This window comes from Podarcis vaucheri (assembly GCF_965113315.1).
Source record: "Podarcis vaucheri genome assembly, chromosome: 13".
Classification (NCBI taxonomy): Eukaryota; Metazoa; Chordata; class Lepidosauria; order Squamata; family Lacertidae; genus Podarcis; species Podarcis vaucheri.
Genome location: NC_138751.1, coordinates 28,209,344 through 28,222,287, shown reverse-complemented (window position 1 = coordinate 28,222,287; position 12,944 = coordinate 28,209,344). Strand labels below are relative to the sequence as shown.

The window sequence follows — 12,944 nt, the reverse complement described above, 5'->3', positions numbered from 1 at the left end:
TTTTTCTCCAAAAGTGTGAGGGGATGCCTTTCGTTTTCCAGTGAACAGAACAGACAGCACCATATAAATTGATATATATGCGCATGTCTGAGTATTTTTATCCTGCCCACCCCCATATCTTTCCACCCAAGGGGAGAAATCGGGGTTTTTAACTGCAATGTTAAGAGATCGCACTGCAAGGCTGTTTCAGGTCACTCTTTGCTGGGCGCAGTCCACCAGCTTCACTGCCCAGCCTCCACGCGTAAGAGGATAATAGAGGGACTTTACTAGTAGGGGGAGGTTTCCGAAACGTTATCAGAACATTGTAAAATTTGTTTCCCTCCCCACAACACAAACGCAGCTGTTGGGGCCCATTAGACACTTGTAACACTGTCCGCTTCTTCTAGCACACCCTGGTCCCATTCCACATAAAAACTCACAAATCGTGAAAGAAAAGATTCTGTATTATCTCTGAAGTTATGTTTCCTACGTTTCTGAAATTAAGCAGTGAGGTTATACTCGTCTGACAATAGGAAGAAATAAGGTATATTTATTTAACTTACAGTAATTATAAATGTGTATATATACATATACTTATATATAAGCATATGCAAATTCTCCTTTTGATGGTAGGCCATCCTGTTCACGGGAGTTTGTTGCTGCAACTCCAGGTATTTTTAGATGATGGCCGTTGTCTGGGGGGCTTGCATTTCAGTCTGGTTTTTGGCCTCAGTTTGGTACTGAAACATCTTTGGTTGCCCTGATGGAGACAGAGATAGAGAGACAAGGGGAGTTCAGCTCTGTTAACTCTCCTAAAACTTTTGACAGTCTTTGATATTATGAGTCCTTTTATCCTAGTGGTTCCTAACGGGATCCATGGACCTCAAGGGGTGTACGTAACACCACACACACACACACACACACACACCAGTTTGTGGCACCATTTGCATAACAAAAACCACCATAGCTATATCAAAATTTTCAAAAGTAGGGGGTCCATGGCTTGGCTTTTGAAAAACGGGGTCTGCAGTACTTAGCTAATTGGGAACCACCGTCCTGGAATGAATATTAGGGCATAGTGGCAGGGGGCATGCACACTAGACCATGTTGCAACAGTTCCCTTTCTAGGTTGATGGCCACTTCTATTGTTGATGGCAACAATCCTCCAGGAGTTATGCTATGGCGTTCCACATGGCTCCATTTTGCATCTCTCACTGCTTAACATCTGCATTAAGCCACTGAGCGAAATCATATTGGTATCCAGAGCAAGGTATCCTCCATCTGCTACAGAAGCAATATATCTCCTTTTCATTGTATTCAATAAAAGACTTTGCCCAAGGAAGGGCACATGCGTCTCACTGCTGCATGCCTTCTGGTGAGCTTTTCCAGCATGGTATTATGTGGCACTGTCTTTTGAAATGGGCTCTTCTCTTATTTTGATTGCATTGTCATTCAGTATTTTTTATTGTTTAAAAGTTTGCTGTGATAGCAGCCTTTAATATATTTTAATACAAAATAGTTGATTAAAAGAGGCAGGTTATATAAATAGATAGGCAGGTTAATAACAATGATGATGTCTACGACATGGTGTTGCGGGCAGGAGCTGGAACATTGCAGCAAGAGATTTTGTTACACTGCTAGATTCAAAGGGCATCTTTGACTAACATTTTGATAAGAGAAAACAGATAAAAGCAGACACAAGCTAAATAAAGGAAATAATCAGCTTAATACTAATCAGTATTAGTGCAGTCAAAGATTATATGGTGAAGGGGCCTAACAGTACATCGTGGGGCAATTGTCAGCCATTTTCAGACACAAATATAAATGTGTTAAAATATAATTAAAATAATTTAGATTTTAAGTGTCAGGTGCCCAAGTGCTCATTCAGGCCCCAGGTTCTAGGGTGATCCTTGACCACTTCAAGATGAGAGAGCAGATGGCTGCTGAATATACCATTCCCAGACAATTTTACATTTCACCACAACCTTATTAATAGTGCTTAATGAGCAGCTTCTCATAAATTTGGAGAAATGGCCACTTGGAAAAATAAGTATGTCTTTCTGAATTTTTGACTTCTATCTTCTTGAGGCCAGTGTATACATTCCTCATCACTGGAGATAGCCCTCCAGTGGGAGATGTAGGTAGTCTTGCAGAGAAGATGGCAGTTTCAACTGAGCAATGCCCTGATGGCATTGCGGCCCCAACTGCTTCCGCACAGCACAACGGGCCAGATGTTGCAGAGGGCGGGGCTGATTCACCAGGTAGACAGCTGAATCGTAGAACACCTGATGCTCCTGTCCAAATGCAAAGAAAAGTAAAATGAGGCATTGAACACACACACACACACACACACACACACCACACCAGCAGGCTGGTCCATGGAGGCGAATTGGGTACTGCCCCACCAACTGCAGTCTGCCCTCAGGACTTCCCACCAGCCTGCCTTCTTGCTTACAACCAGCCTAGGGAAGTGACCCTACCAGTCAACTCCCTCCTCCTTAGTCTTGGTGTTGTCACTATAGAAGTCAGCAGCGAGGAGGATAGGCACAAACCTAGAATTAGTTGGCTCTGCCTGTTATTAGCCCTGGGTCCACTCTGTGCTGGCCTCTCTGCCTTCTGAGTCTTAAGACAAATCAGCCTCCACTGACCACCACAAACATAATCCTCTCATTCTTCTCCCTGAGCCTTGGCTGAGGCCGATAGGAACTGCAATATCTTGGGGGCCACAGGTTCCCTGTCCCTGTAGTAGCAGAAGCAACCAGGCAGGCATGCCATACAAAATCATATTATCCTATAGGGCATACGGGGTGAGCCCCTGTTGCTCTGTCCCAGCTCCTGCCTACCTAGCCGTTCGAAAGCATGCTAGTGCAAGTAGATAAATAGATACCGCTGTGGCGGGAAGGTAAACGGTGTTTCCGTGCACTCTGGTTTCTGTCACGGTGTTCCGTTGTGCCAGAAGCAGTTTATTGATGCTGGCCACATGACCCAGAAAGCTGTCTGGACAAACACCAGCTCCCTTGGCTTGAAAGTGAAATGAATGCCGCAACCCCATTGTCGCCGTTCACTGGACTTAACCGTCCAGGGGTCCTTAACCTTTTTACCTTTACCTTAGCATAATTATAGAAAATAAAACGGACTACTACAAATTTTTCCAAACTCTGGAAATATTTTAATTATGCTTAGTATTTTCGGAGCACTTTGCACTCCACACATTTCACATAATTAGCACTAGAAATTCTGTAACGGGAATAATGCTAGCCCAGAAACACACCTATCAGTGCATCAGCAGGACAGGCAAAGGGTACCACTCAAACCTCCCAGAGAGCCTTACTCTTTCCTCTTCCCTTTTGCAAGTCTCTGCTGCTATTTGACCCGTCTCTCTCTCGTCATTGGTTCGTAGAAGAATAATGGCCCTTCAGAATGTCATGGGTTTGTTGCTCTGATGTCACATGAGTCCTGACCTGTCTTGGCTTGGGCAGTCAAAAGAGTTTGTCATTTTAGAACTTCCACTCTGAATTCCAAGGTTTATAAGCATCCTGTGTGAAACTAAACCTGTTCATCTATGGCTGGTTACAAGTTCACAAGATAGAATGCTTGTTTTTTTGTTTTGTTTTTTAATAAACTTCCACAGAGAACCACCACACTAGGGAGGTGTGTTCTAGCCTAACATGCTAGTTCAGGTAGACATGTTTAGGTAGGCATGTTCTCCACCCCATGTTCTCCACCATCATGAGAGCCCTCATTTAGAGCCTGGACACATTTTGACCACCACAGGGAGAACTGACCCAACAATGGCATTCCATGAACTTTCAGATGGCATAATAGATTGTACCCAATGTTCAGACAACTGAAATGAATGGGCATGACTAATTTAGGATCATTAATCTTAGAGGGCCTGTTAAATAGAATTTAGTTGGATATGGTTGAGTGGGTGCTAACCAGGTTAGTTGAGTGGTCCCTTTGCTTAGAGACAACAGCTTGTCATAGGCCACCACACTGAATTCTTTATCTGAGCTGCAGTTTGCATGGACTTCCATGTTCATATATCATATCCATTGCCACCATGGACCATGCCACACCCGCTTGACTACTACTGCACATTTTATTAGTGTGCCAAAGTTCTTTCTTTAGGAAAGCAAAGTTCTGCAGTACAGCCAAGGGGATGGACATACGGGGATGGACACACACAAACACACACACACACACATGTCAGGTGCCCAATTCAGGAATTTTAAGGATAGATCAGGGATAAATATGAAAGTAGTCAAAGAAATGTTAGGTGGCAGAAAGTACTGAGTTAGAAGGAGAAAAATGAGGCCTGGGTCTTACAAATGGTAGATGAGCTTGCATTTGCGCTCCGCCATACAAAAATGTAGTCTCCAAATATAGAAAACTAGCTGTCAGGGAAGCAGAGCTGTAGCCTCACCTTCTTCCCAAGATGCACTGTTCCCAAGATTCATTGTTTGATACACCATCTCCCATTTTGCAGGACAAAACAGCAAGCCTTGTGATTGCATAAGTGTGTGTATATGTGTTTGTTTTTGTGTTGCATTACATTGGATTGGAGGAATTTACCTGCCACACTTCAAGAGGCACAGAATCCACCCAAGAATCACAGGGTGGGATCCGGTCATAGGAATTTAGAACAACTTCCATAGCATGAGGTGACAAGGCACAAAATTTTAGCATCTGAAGGCAAAATTACCAAGCAGAGAGAGAGAGAGATAAAATGCATGTGTGAGCATACTGGAAAGAAAAGAAGAGGTAGATTCAGTTCCGCTCCTACTCCCAGGGACCCCTTCTTCCATCTTCAGGCCCCACCAAACCTTGATTCTCTCATATCATTCTATAATGGGTTGGGAGTTACTCGTGCGTAATCCTGCTCCATTTGAGCATTAGATTGCCTGGTTAAACCCTCCGGACTGCACAGCCCATCTCAGCGTGGCTGCCCTTAGTCACTCGTAGAATCTGTCTGTGGGCGTTTCTTAAAGCGTTGCCAACATAAGAGTTGTTTGACGCCCAATCGTTTCCGCCTCTCACTGCGCGGGAGTCTCCTGCGCAGGGTGGGCGTGGGCAGCGGGGTGCTTGGGCTCTCCTCGCTAACCTCCAATGAAGAGTCCTGGAGCCCCTGCACCTCCCTGTCCCGTTGCTCTCCTGGATCCCTGGTGTTACACTCATTCTCTTCCCCTTCTTCCCGGCTGAGTCTCCCTCTAGCGCTTGGACCTTCCCCTGCAGAGTCAGAGACCCTCTCCTTCTCCCATGCCTCTGATGGCAGTTCCCTGACACATTCCTTTCCTTCTATTTACAGACATGACTTACGGAACTGTAGTCCAGAACATCTGGAGGGCAGCAGGTTGGCCAAGGCTGCCACAGACAAATGTTCTCCTCCCCACCGCCTAAGGACCAACCCAAACCATGTTGCTGCCTACCCAGGGACTAAATGACTCCCACCCACTTTGTTTTCCACATACTGAATGGTAGGTTAAATTTACTACATACTGTGCTGACAGAGAGTGTCTTCCATCATACAAGAGGACAACAAGGTAACTTAAGAGGCGCAGGGCAGACCACACCCTACAAACAACTCCGCCCTCCAGCACCTCTTTGCTACCCCAAAGCTGCTTAATGGTGTGGCCAGCCCTGCCTTCTCCTCCTGTTGGGTTGAATGTACAAAAAGGTTCCCCAGTACCAAGGACAGCCAGCAGCTTATAGAGGTGGCGACCCTTACCTTGGGATTGATAGAAGCAGCACCATGGTCGAGCAAGGTGGCTATAAGCCTCTCAGGTTGCCCCTCCAGGTAATCTTCCACTGCTTGCAGGGCACAATCCACAGGTGTGTAGCCGGCGCAGTTTCTAACGTTGACCTGTGCCCCGTGCTGCAGCAGAAGCTCCACAATGCGGATGTGGCAGTTGCTGCAGGCATTGTGCAGGGGCGTATGGTTCTTCCGGCCAGCTATCCGGACGTCGGCCCCACCTTCCAGCAGCCGCTTCACCACCCGGTAGTAGCGGCCAGCCTCCTCAGGCCTGTCTGCACTGGCGCAGGCCGCGTTGAGGGCCGTCTCTCCCTCTCGGTTCCTGTGGGCAACATTTGCTCCATAGCAGAGGTAGAGCTTCGCGTGGTCGTCCAGGCCGTGCTTTGCAGCCACGTGCAATGGGGAAGCACGGTGGTCTCTTGTATTCTGGTTGACCAGAGCTCCGTACTCCAGGAGCAGCTGGGCACATCTGGAAAGCACAGGGAGTAGCTGTGGGGAATTTGGCAACCATCACACGATCCCACCCATGGGTGGGTGCAGGAAGCTTGCACAATATTTATCTGGGGAAGCAGCAGGGAACACAGTCTTCTGCTACTCTGTTTTTGTGTGTGTGTGTTTTTTTAAAAGAATCAGGACCCATATAGGACATGACCCTGCAACTGGAATTGAAGGGGCTAGAGAGACCCTTTTGGCCTAAGTGTGTCCATAACAATGGCTTCTCTCCCACCTGTTAGATATGCTTGTAAACGATATGGCCTACTTAGCATGACCCATTTAGCTGTACACAAGGTGCTTTTAGAAGCAAAAGTCAAGTTGTCCACTTGCAACAGACCTTATGGTTGGAAATTTCTTGGTAGTGCCTGGGAGAGTGACTCTGGGAATCAAACTCCAAGACCAACAGGAAGACTGAATGCAAGGTATTCTATTGAAGCACATGATCACGCGTCCTTCACATGTAACAATGTACCGGGACTGTATAAATATGTGCTGTGCACTCTTCAGAGTTGTGGAGAGTTGGGTATTAACCTAATCTGTGCCTTCTGCCATGGTTTTCCACCCTGGTGTGTTCATTGGCTACATTCACCCCGGCTCAACTGGACACTTTTCATTAACAGAAGAACCCAGCTTTCTCAGGAAGCATAGCTGGAGAATGGTGCCAGTGATTGGGGTTCTACTGACCTGCAAACATGCTCTCCACCCCCATGACTAGCAGGACCAGAAAACAGTAGGGAACAGAATAAACAAAAGCAATTATGCAAAACAAGATTAAACTCGGTGGTTCTTGCTTCAGAATTGCCCAAGGATTGTAATATTTAACACCACGCTCTGCATAATTTATTGAGGTAGTACAATCTACATTTAATTTAGCATGGGAGAAAGGCATTTTTGCAGTTGAATTAAGGAGCCCCCTGCCAAGTCCACCAGGAAGGCTAATTGTTAGTTTAATAGAGGCTAATCGTTAGTCCTATTTGGCTAATTACTTTGCCGCTATTCTGTTGTTGCCTTATTGCTGCAACACTTCAATCCACAAAAACACCCCCCTTCCCAATTCCCCAGACATACGGCAGAGACTCCTGAGTGGTGCAGAGATGCAGAGGGGCCAGTCCATCCTCCGAAAGAAGGTTGGGGTTTGTGCTGTAGCTCAGGAGCAAGCGGGTGCACTCTGCGCGGTGGTTGGCACAGCTTTCGTGAATGGCGGCTTTCCCACCAATGACAGCATCAACCTCGGCCCCTTGCAGCAGCAGGTGCTTCACACAATCCTGGTAGCCTCTGGCCGCTGTGATGCACAATGGAGAAGTGTGCTTCTTCTGGGGGGTCAGCACCCACAGCCCTGCAGAAGAAGATTATTGGGCAGGAGGATCAGAAACTGAGAAGTGGCAGGTTAATACTGCCAGTTAAATGGATTTGCAATAGGTTCAGGGAAAACAAACAGAAAATCCTTCCCACAGCGCATAACTAGGCTGCCACAAAATCTGACGATAGAACTATCAGCCATGATAGCCAATGAGCAAAACAAATACCTTAATAAATATTTAAAAGCACAGAATTCCATGATTCTCTGGTGATGAGAGCAAACAGCACAGTATGACTTTCTCCATCGTTCTCCGCTGGGGAGCTTTCCCAAAGCAATAGCCTCATGGTAGACCAGCTCTTGAATTTAAGCACTAACCTGGGCAACCGTTAGTGATCAGAAATTCCATGCAAGTGAGTGAGCATGAAATAATACTGCTGTTTGCCCTGAAACTACTTAAATCTGGGTAATGTGTTGCAGGTTGTGGATTAACGTGGGCCTCAAGTCTGAGGAAGTTGGAGGCTATTGCTCTTAAAAGTGTCGCAACTTGTTGACGGCAGAGAGAAAATAGCAAACATTTTCTGCCGAAGTTGCTACTGGTTCCATGTCAAAATATCTATGTTGCAATAAAAGCAATGTGACAGAAGGCTCTGTTTACAAAGAATACCCCTTTTCATAAGGGGATTCCAAACTAACCACTTTTACTGAAGTGGCCACATTTTTGTGATTACAACTACATTTCTGGCTATTCACTTTTCCTTTTTTTAAAAAAAATTACTGGGCATTTAAAGGGCAGAGAAACTGTTTTCAAGACAGTGAGTGCATGTAGGTTATTCGTTTATATGCCTCTATCATGTTCTTTTTCCAAATTGTCTCCCCACACCCTTCTAAGCTAAAAAGAAATCCTAAAAATAGACCAATGCTGAATCTTTCCCCAGTGGGACCAAAATTCCTGTGCTCCAACTTGTCGTCCTGCCAGAACCCAAGCCTTGAAAAGTCTCCCACCCCCACAGAAATGAGTCAAAATCTAAAAGGCCAGTGACCAATTCAAGTGATCTTCTTTCCACTGTGGACAACCCCTTCTTACCCATTTCGGCAGACCACACCAGCTCCTCACTGAGGGTCTCCACAATCAAGTTGGCAGTAGACTCATCCTTAAAAATGCTCCGGACTCTTGGAAGGTCTCCTGTGTACAGGGCATTGTGAACAGCAGGATCCCGGCAATACTGTGGGTGCCGTGCAGGTTTGGGGAGTGCAGAGAGGCTCCCCAAACTAGGCTGGTACCTCCGACTCACAGACTGGCGAGACGCAGCTCTCCGCCGGTCTTCCCATTCCAGCATTTCTCGCTGCAGACGCAGGGAGCGAAGGGTGGAAGAAGTGAACGTGAAAGTTTCCTTCGACATTCTTGCACGCGAGAGAAGGCAGCCAAAGTTTACCCACACAGGCCTAATTCATCCACCCCCGACCTGTGAGCTGCTTAGGAAAGGAGCACCTGCTCCCAGCTGCAATTTTAAAAGGTATGGTTACGACGCGGTGTCACCAATGGGCACATCTGTTTATTGGACGAACACCCAAGCTTTGCTGTGTCTATAAATAGAAAGGAATAGTCATCATGACAGCAAAAATACTCTCAGTCTCTCTGCAGTGTCAATTTTCCTTTCTGGATCTCCGTGCAATTAACTTGTTGGTGGATCCGTAGAAGAAAGCTGAGAAGAGTACAGTGATAAAGGAACAAAATGAGGATGGCAATCACCAAGTTTTTTTAAGCCTTCCTCCCTAGCCCCCCAAGTTATCTTGTAAGCAAAGTCTGCTGTCTGAAAAATAAGTATTAATATGGGAGGGGGGAATTCAGAGCACACACTGGAAAGGGGGATTCTACCCTCTGTGGTCTAAACCTCTGAGCCTAGGGCTTGCTGATCAGAAGGTCAGCGGTTTGAATCCCTGTGACGGGGTGAGCTCCCGTTGCTCAGTCCCAGCTCCTGCCAACCTAGCAGTTCGAAAGCACATCAAAAGTGCAAGTAGATAAATAGGTACCGCTCCGGTGGGAAGGTAAACGGCATTTCCGTGCGCTGCTCTGGTTTCGCCAGAAGCAGCTTAGTCATGCTGGCCACATGACCCAGAAAAACTGTCTGTGGACAAACGTTGGCTCCCTCGGCCAGTAAAGCGAGATGAGTGCCGCAACCCCAAAGTCAGTCGTGACTGGACTTAACTCTCAGGGGTGCTTCACCTTTTTACAGCTGTTTAAAGTGGCACAATACTGCTTTAAATGTGTAGTGTAGATGCTGCCAAAGACATGAGGAGTCAGCTATCTAAGGATTTGTTTTGCAAATTGCCACCTGCCTTCTGCTTATACCATGGGAACGTAATGTTGCCACTTCACTGAATTTCATTGCCCATCCACTACGGCTCTCATTCCTTGTTGCTTCCTTTAGCTGTGCAATCCAGCTTTTATTGTTTAAAACTCCCACCTCTAACCATTGGTTATGCTAGCTGATGCTGGTTAGAATCTGGAGGGCCACAAGCTCCCTATCCTGATTTTAAGTGTCTGCTTGCCAATTCAGAGGCAGTCTTTGATAATTTGGTGCCCCCAAATAGATCTTCTGAATTATGGATCTTCTCAATTTTGCGCCCCCTTTGGCTCAGCACCATGTGTGGGAATTGCCCTCACCGCCCTAAATCCAGCACTGGCCTATTTGGAACCTCTACCTCCAACCTATGAAGATTCTCATGTGTGTAATGGGGACAGCTGAGCATATGGCATTTGAATGCTAGAACTCGCCCCATAACACTGGTCTAATGATTTGCAAACCTTATCCCAGTTTGAGTTGGCTGGGTACCAACATGAGCACAAAGAGGACAATGTCCTATACCCAGGAGACTTGCCAAGAGTCAGAGATGGTTGCCGCCTGCTTTCTTTCTGGCATTTGGCTAAAGATGTTCCTGTTTACCAAAGCCTTCGATGTAGCAGTTAGAAACCACTTTGCTGTATTCTTTTACGTTTATTATTCATGGCACCATTTTTACCTTTTGTACACCACTTTTGATATTCACAATCATTAGCAGTATCTTAAGTGTTTTAAATAAAAATAAATAGGGTGACATTCAGTCAGCTTTTCTTGAAGCTTGTGCGCAAACAGTAGTTAGTGTACATTTTTTTCTTCCATCGTATCGTTTTCCCATCTGTATGTGCTATTTTATGCATAGTTTCTCCCCTTTTTATTTGTGATTAACTGAATTATCTGTTTGAAAAAAGGCTCCAGGGGCTGTATTTTTTTCCTCCAACCAATCTGACAGTGAGTTGTTCTCTGCATGCCACCATATTATAGTTCTATAAGCATAGTTAAACATTTAATCTTGCAGGGGATAACAGCAGCAATGACACACATTTCTTATTATACACTTACAAGACCATCTCCAAAAAGTGCATGTGGACAACCAGTTCCAACACACCAGTTTTTGTCATTTGAATAAATTTATGAAATTTGATCACATACATTGATGCAACTGGTCAAACTACCACAGCATTGACTGCAGCACTTTATGGGAAGAAAAAGGCATTCCATTTTTGCTGTTTCTGGTTCTTTATTGCCAGCATTCTGTTTTGCTCTAAATTTCCCAAGGAGACAAACAAGAAAAGCTGGGTTTATCCAGCTTCAATATCTCAGACCCACATTATCCATGTAGTATATGGAGGTGATTGTATGTATCCAAGAAGCTCTACCTGAACAGGGGATGCTCCTCACTTCAATATGTAGAGAAGTGCAATCATGCAATGGGTGTACGGCACCAACTCTGAAAATTGAGAGGTATCGGGGATGGGAGGCTTGTGGTCCTCCAGTCCAAGAGCTTCCGTCCATTAGCCAATCAATGACCATTTGCCAAGAGGGCTGGGGCTGATGGGAAGTGGAGTCCAACAACTGGAAGATCACAGACTCCCTATCCCTGCTTGTGTGAAGTAACCAGTGCGTATATAAGTGCCTCAGTACTAGGAATGGCTGCTACAACATCCAGAGTTCAAATTGGCATGAGCTACCTGGCAGAGAAGGTTACTTGCCTTTCTGGAGCCAGATCTCTAAGTTAATATGTATAAAACATATTATGCACACACTCTCTTTAAAACCCACAATCAAAATGTCAATTGCAAAGGAATAAAAGGTAAAGATTAAATAAAAAGATACAACACGCTCAAAACCTTCCTTTCACAAACATGTTTTTCGCAAGATTCAATCGGCAAAAGTCAACTTCACACATTTTGCTAACTGCTTCCATCCGCATAAGATTATTTACAAGGTTATTTACAAGATTATTCGCATGTTGCCCCTGACATGGTTTGTGACTGAGTACCGAAGCAGGCATCAGGAGAGATAGTGTTTCAAATTGGAAGGGAACGACAGCTGCTTAATGTGCTAAATGACCGTTCTGGCTGGTTTAAACATCCAGGCAAAGCGCCCCACGCAGGCAGAAGTAGGTCTGGAACAAGGTGTGATGCTGGGTGTGCACTGCCAGATATCTTGTTGCTTGGAAGGCTGTGCCTTTAAACAAATGGCAGGCTGCAGTAAAATTAGTAGCAGGAGCTTAATGTCCAGTGCTATTCCTGCTGGGGCTCCCGTTTCTGTCCAATTCCATCAGATTTGTTATCTGCCTTATGAAGGAGCTTCTTTCCTCCAATCACAACCAATGTTGATAAAGATGCTGAAGGCAAAAATCTCAAAGATATGTGCAAGGGAGTCAGCCTCACTGGGCAAAAAAGTCTGTGCAGGGCTCAGGACAATAGCCATGCTTCTATGACAGCAGGTCCTCTTATTTGAGCATCAGGGAGCTATCATAGATTGCTTTGGGCATCAAAGTTGGAGAAAAAGTCATCAGGTAGTTCTCCAAGAAGCTGGTCCAGGTCATCTGCATAGGAAGCATGAAAAGTTATTCAGGCTGCAAAACAGGAACTAAATCACCCCAGCGCCCCATGCACGGGTTCCTATTTGCACACAAGATTCTCCAAAGATCAGGGGCTGTCCCATTCTCTTCAGCCTGTGGGAAAGCTGTGCAACTGAGAATAAAGGGAGAGGAAAGAAAATATTGCAGACTCATTTAGACTCAGTGAGCAAGGCTCTGGTCAGGGCTTAGTCCAGTCTATGCTTCAGACACAGAGTGCAAACACAACATTTCACAACCAGTGAGGAATTCATATTCTGATAATCTCTGCACCACTCCCACTTTTTTTGGGTGGGGTGGGGATCAATTATTGTCATTATATATATAAAGCAAACAGTGCCAGGGTGGGTAGAATTATCACTGGTTCAGGTGACATGGCCCCATCTATGCAGTGTCTCTGCCAACCTGCATTCTAAGCAAATATAGCCCAGTAGCACCGTTGTTTTAGCCGAGGCCCAACATGCTTATGTCCCTACTCAGCTGTGAATATCC

General features: G+C 45.6%; 2 protein-coding genes and 1 long non-coding RNA gene across 6 annotated transcripts in view; 1 reads left to right on the top strand and 2 right to left on the bottom strand.

Moving 5' to 3' along the window:
- The first annotated feature begins 16 nt into the window (after window positions 1–16).
- The window catches only part of LOC309515943, a 19,231-nt gene continuing 6,303 nt past the window's right edge, over window positions 17–12,944 (top strand). Inside the window, exons 1-2 of the long non-coding RNA XR_014212733.1 lie at window positions 17–523; window positions 5,288–5,456. This is a non-coding gene — a long non-coding RNA (uncharacterized lncRNA). The remainder of the gene's footprint in view (window positions 524–5,287; window positions 5,457–12,944) is intronic.
- On the bottom strand, window positions 1,687–9,056 carry ASB16 (ankyrin repeat and SOCS box containing 16). Of its 2 annotated transcripts, XM_082194262.1 has the most exons (5): window positions 8,611–9,055; window positions 7,295–7,562; window positions 5,708–6,200; window positions 4,555–4,668; window positions 1,687–2,273 (listed from the first exon to the last, which is right to left on the bottom strand). In XM_082194262.1, the coding sequence occupies exons 1-5, from the start codon at window positions 8,924–8,926 to the stop codon at window positions 2,088–2,090; spliced, it is 1,377 nt and encodes a 458-aa protein (XP_082050388.1). In that variant the 5' UTR covers window positions 8,927–9,055; the 3' UTR covers window positions 1,687–2,087. The 2 variants fall into 2 exon arrangements, with proteins under 2 accessions (XP_082050388.1, XP_082050389.1); XM_082194263.1 differs by lacking the exon at window positions 4,555–4,668 and having other exon boundaries at window positions 8,611–9,056.
- Window positions 11,086–12,944, bottom strand: part of HROB (homologous recombination factor with OB-fold) — a 20,263-nt gene continuing 18,404 nt past the window's right edge. For all 3 annotated transcript variants that reach the window (XM_082194260.1, XM_082194261.1, XM_082194259.1), the window contains exon 10: window positions 11,086–12,419. In XM_082194260.1, the coding sequence (XP_082050386.1) occupies window positions 12,346–12,419 (74 nt within the window). In that variant the 3' untranslated portion in view covers window positions 11,086–12,345. The remainder of the gene's footprint in view (window positions 12,420–12,944) is intronic.

Coding starts and splice junctions, on each gene's coding strand:
- ASB16 (XM_082194262.1), bottom strand. CDS start 8,926: ATGTCGAAGGAAACTTTCACGTTCACTTCTTCCACCCTTCGCTCCCTG. Junction 7,563..8,610: donor GGTGTGGTCTGCCGAAATGG/GTAAGAAGGGGT, acceptor CTTCTTCTGCAG/GGCTGTGGGTGCTGACCCCC. Junction 2,274..4,554: donor TGCCTCTTGAAGTGTGGCAG/GTAAATTCCTCC, acceptor GCATTTGGACAG/GAGCATCAGGTGTTCTACGA.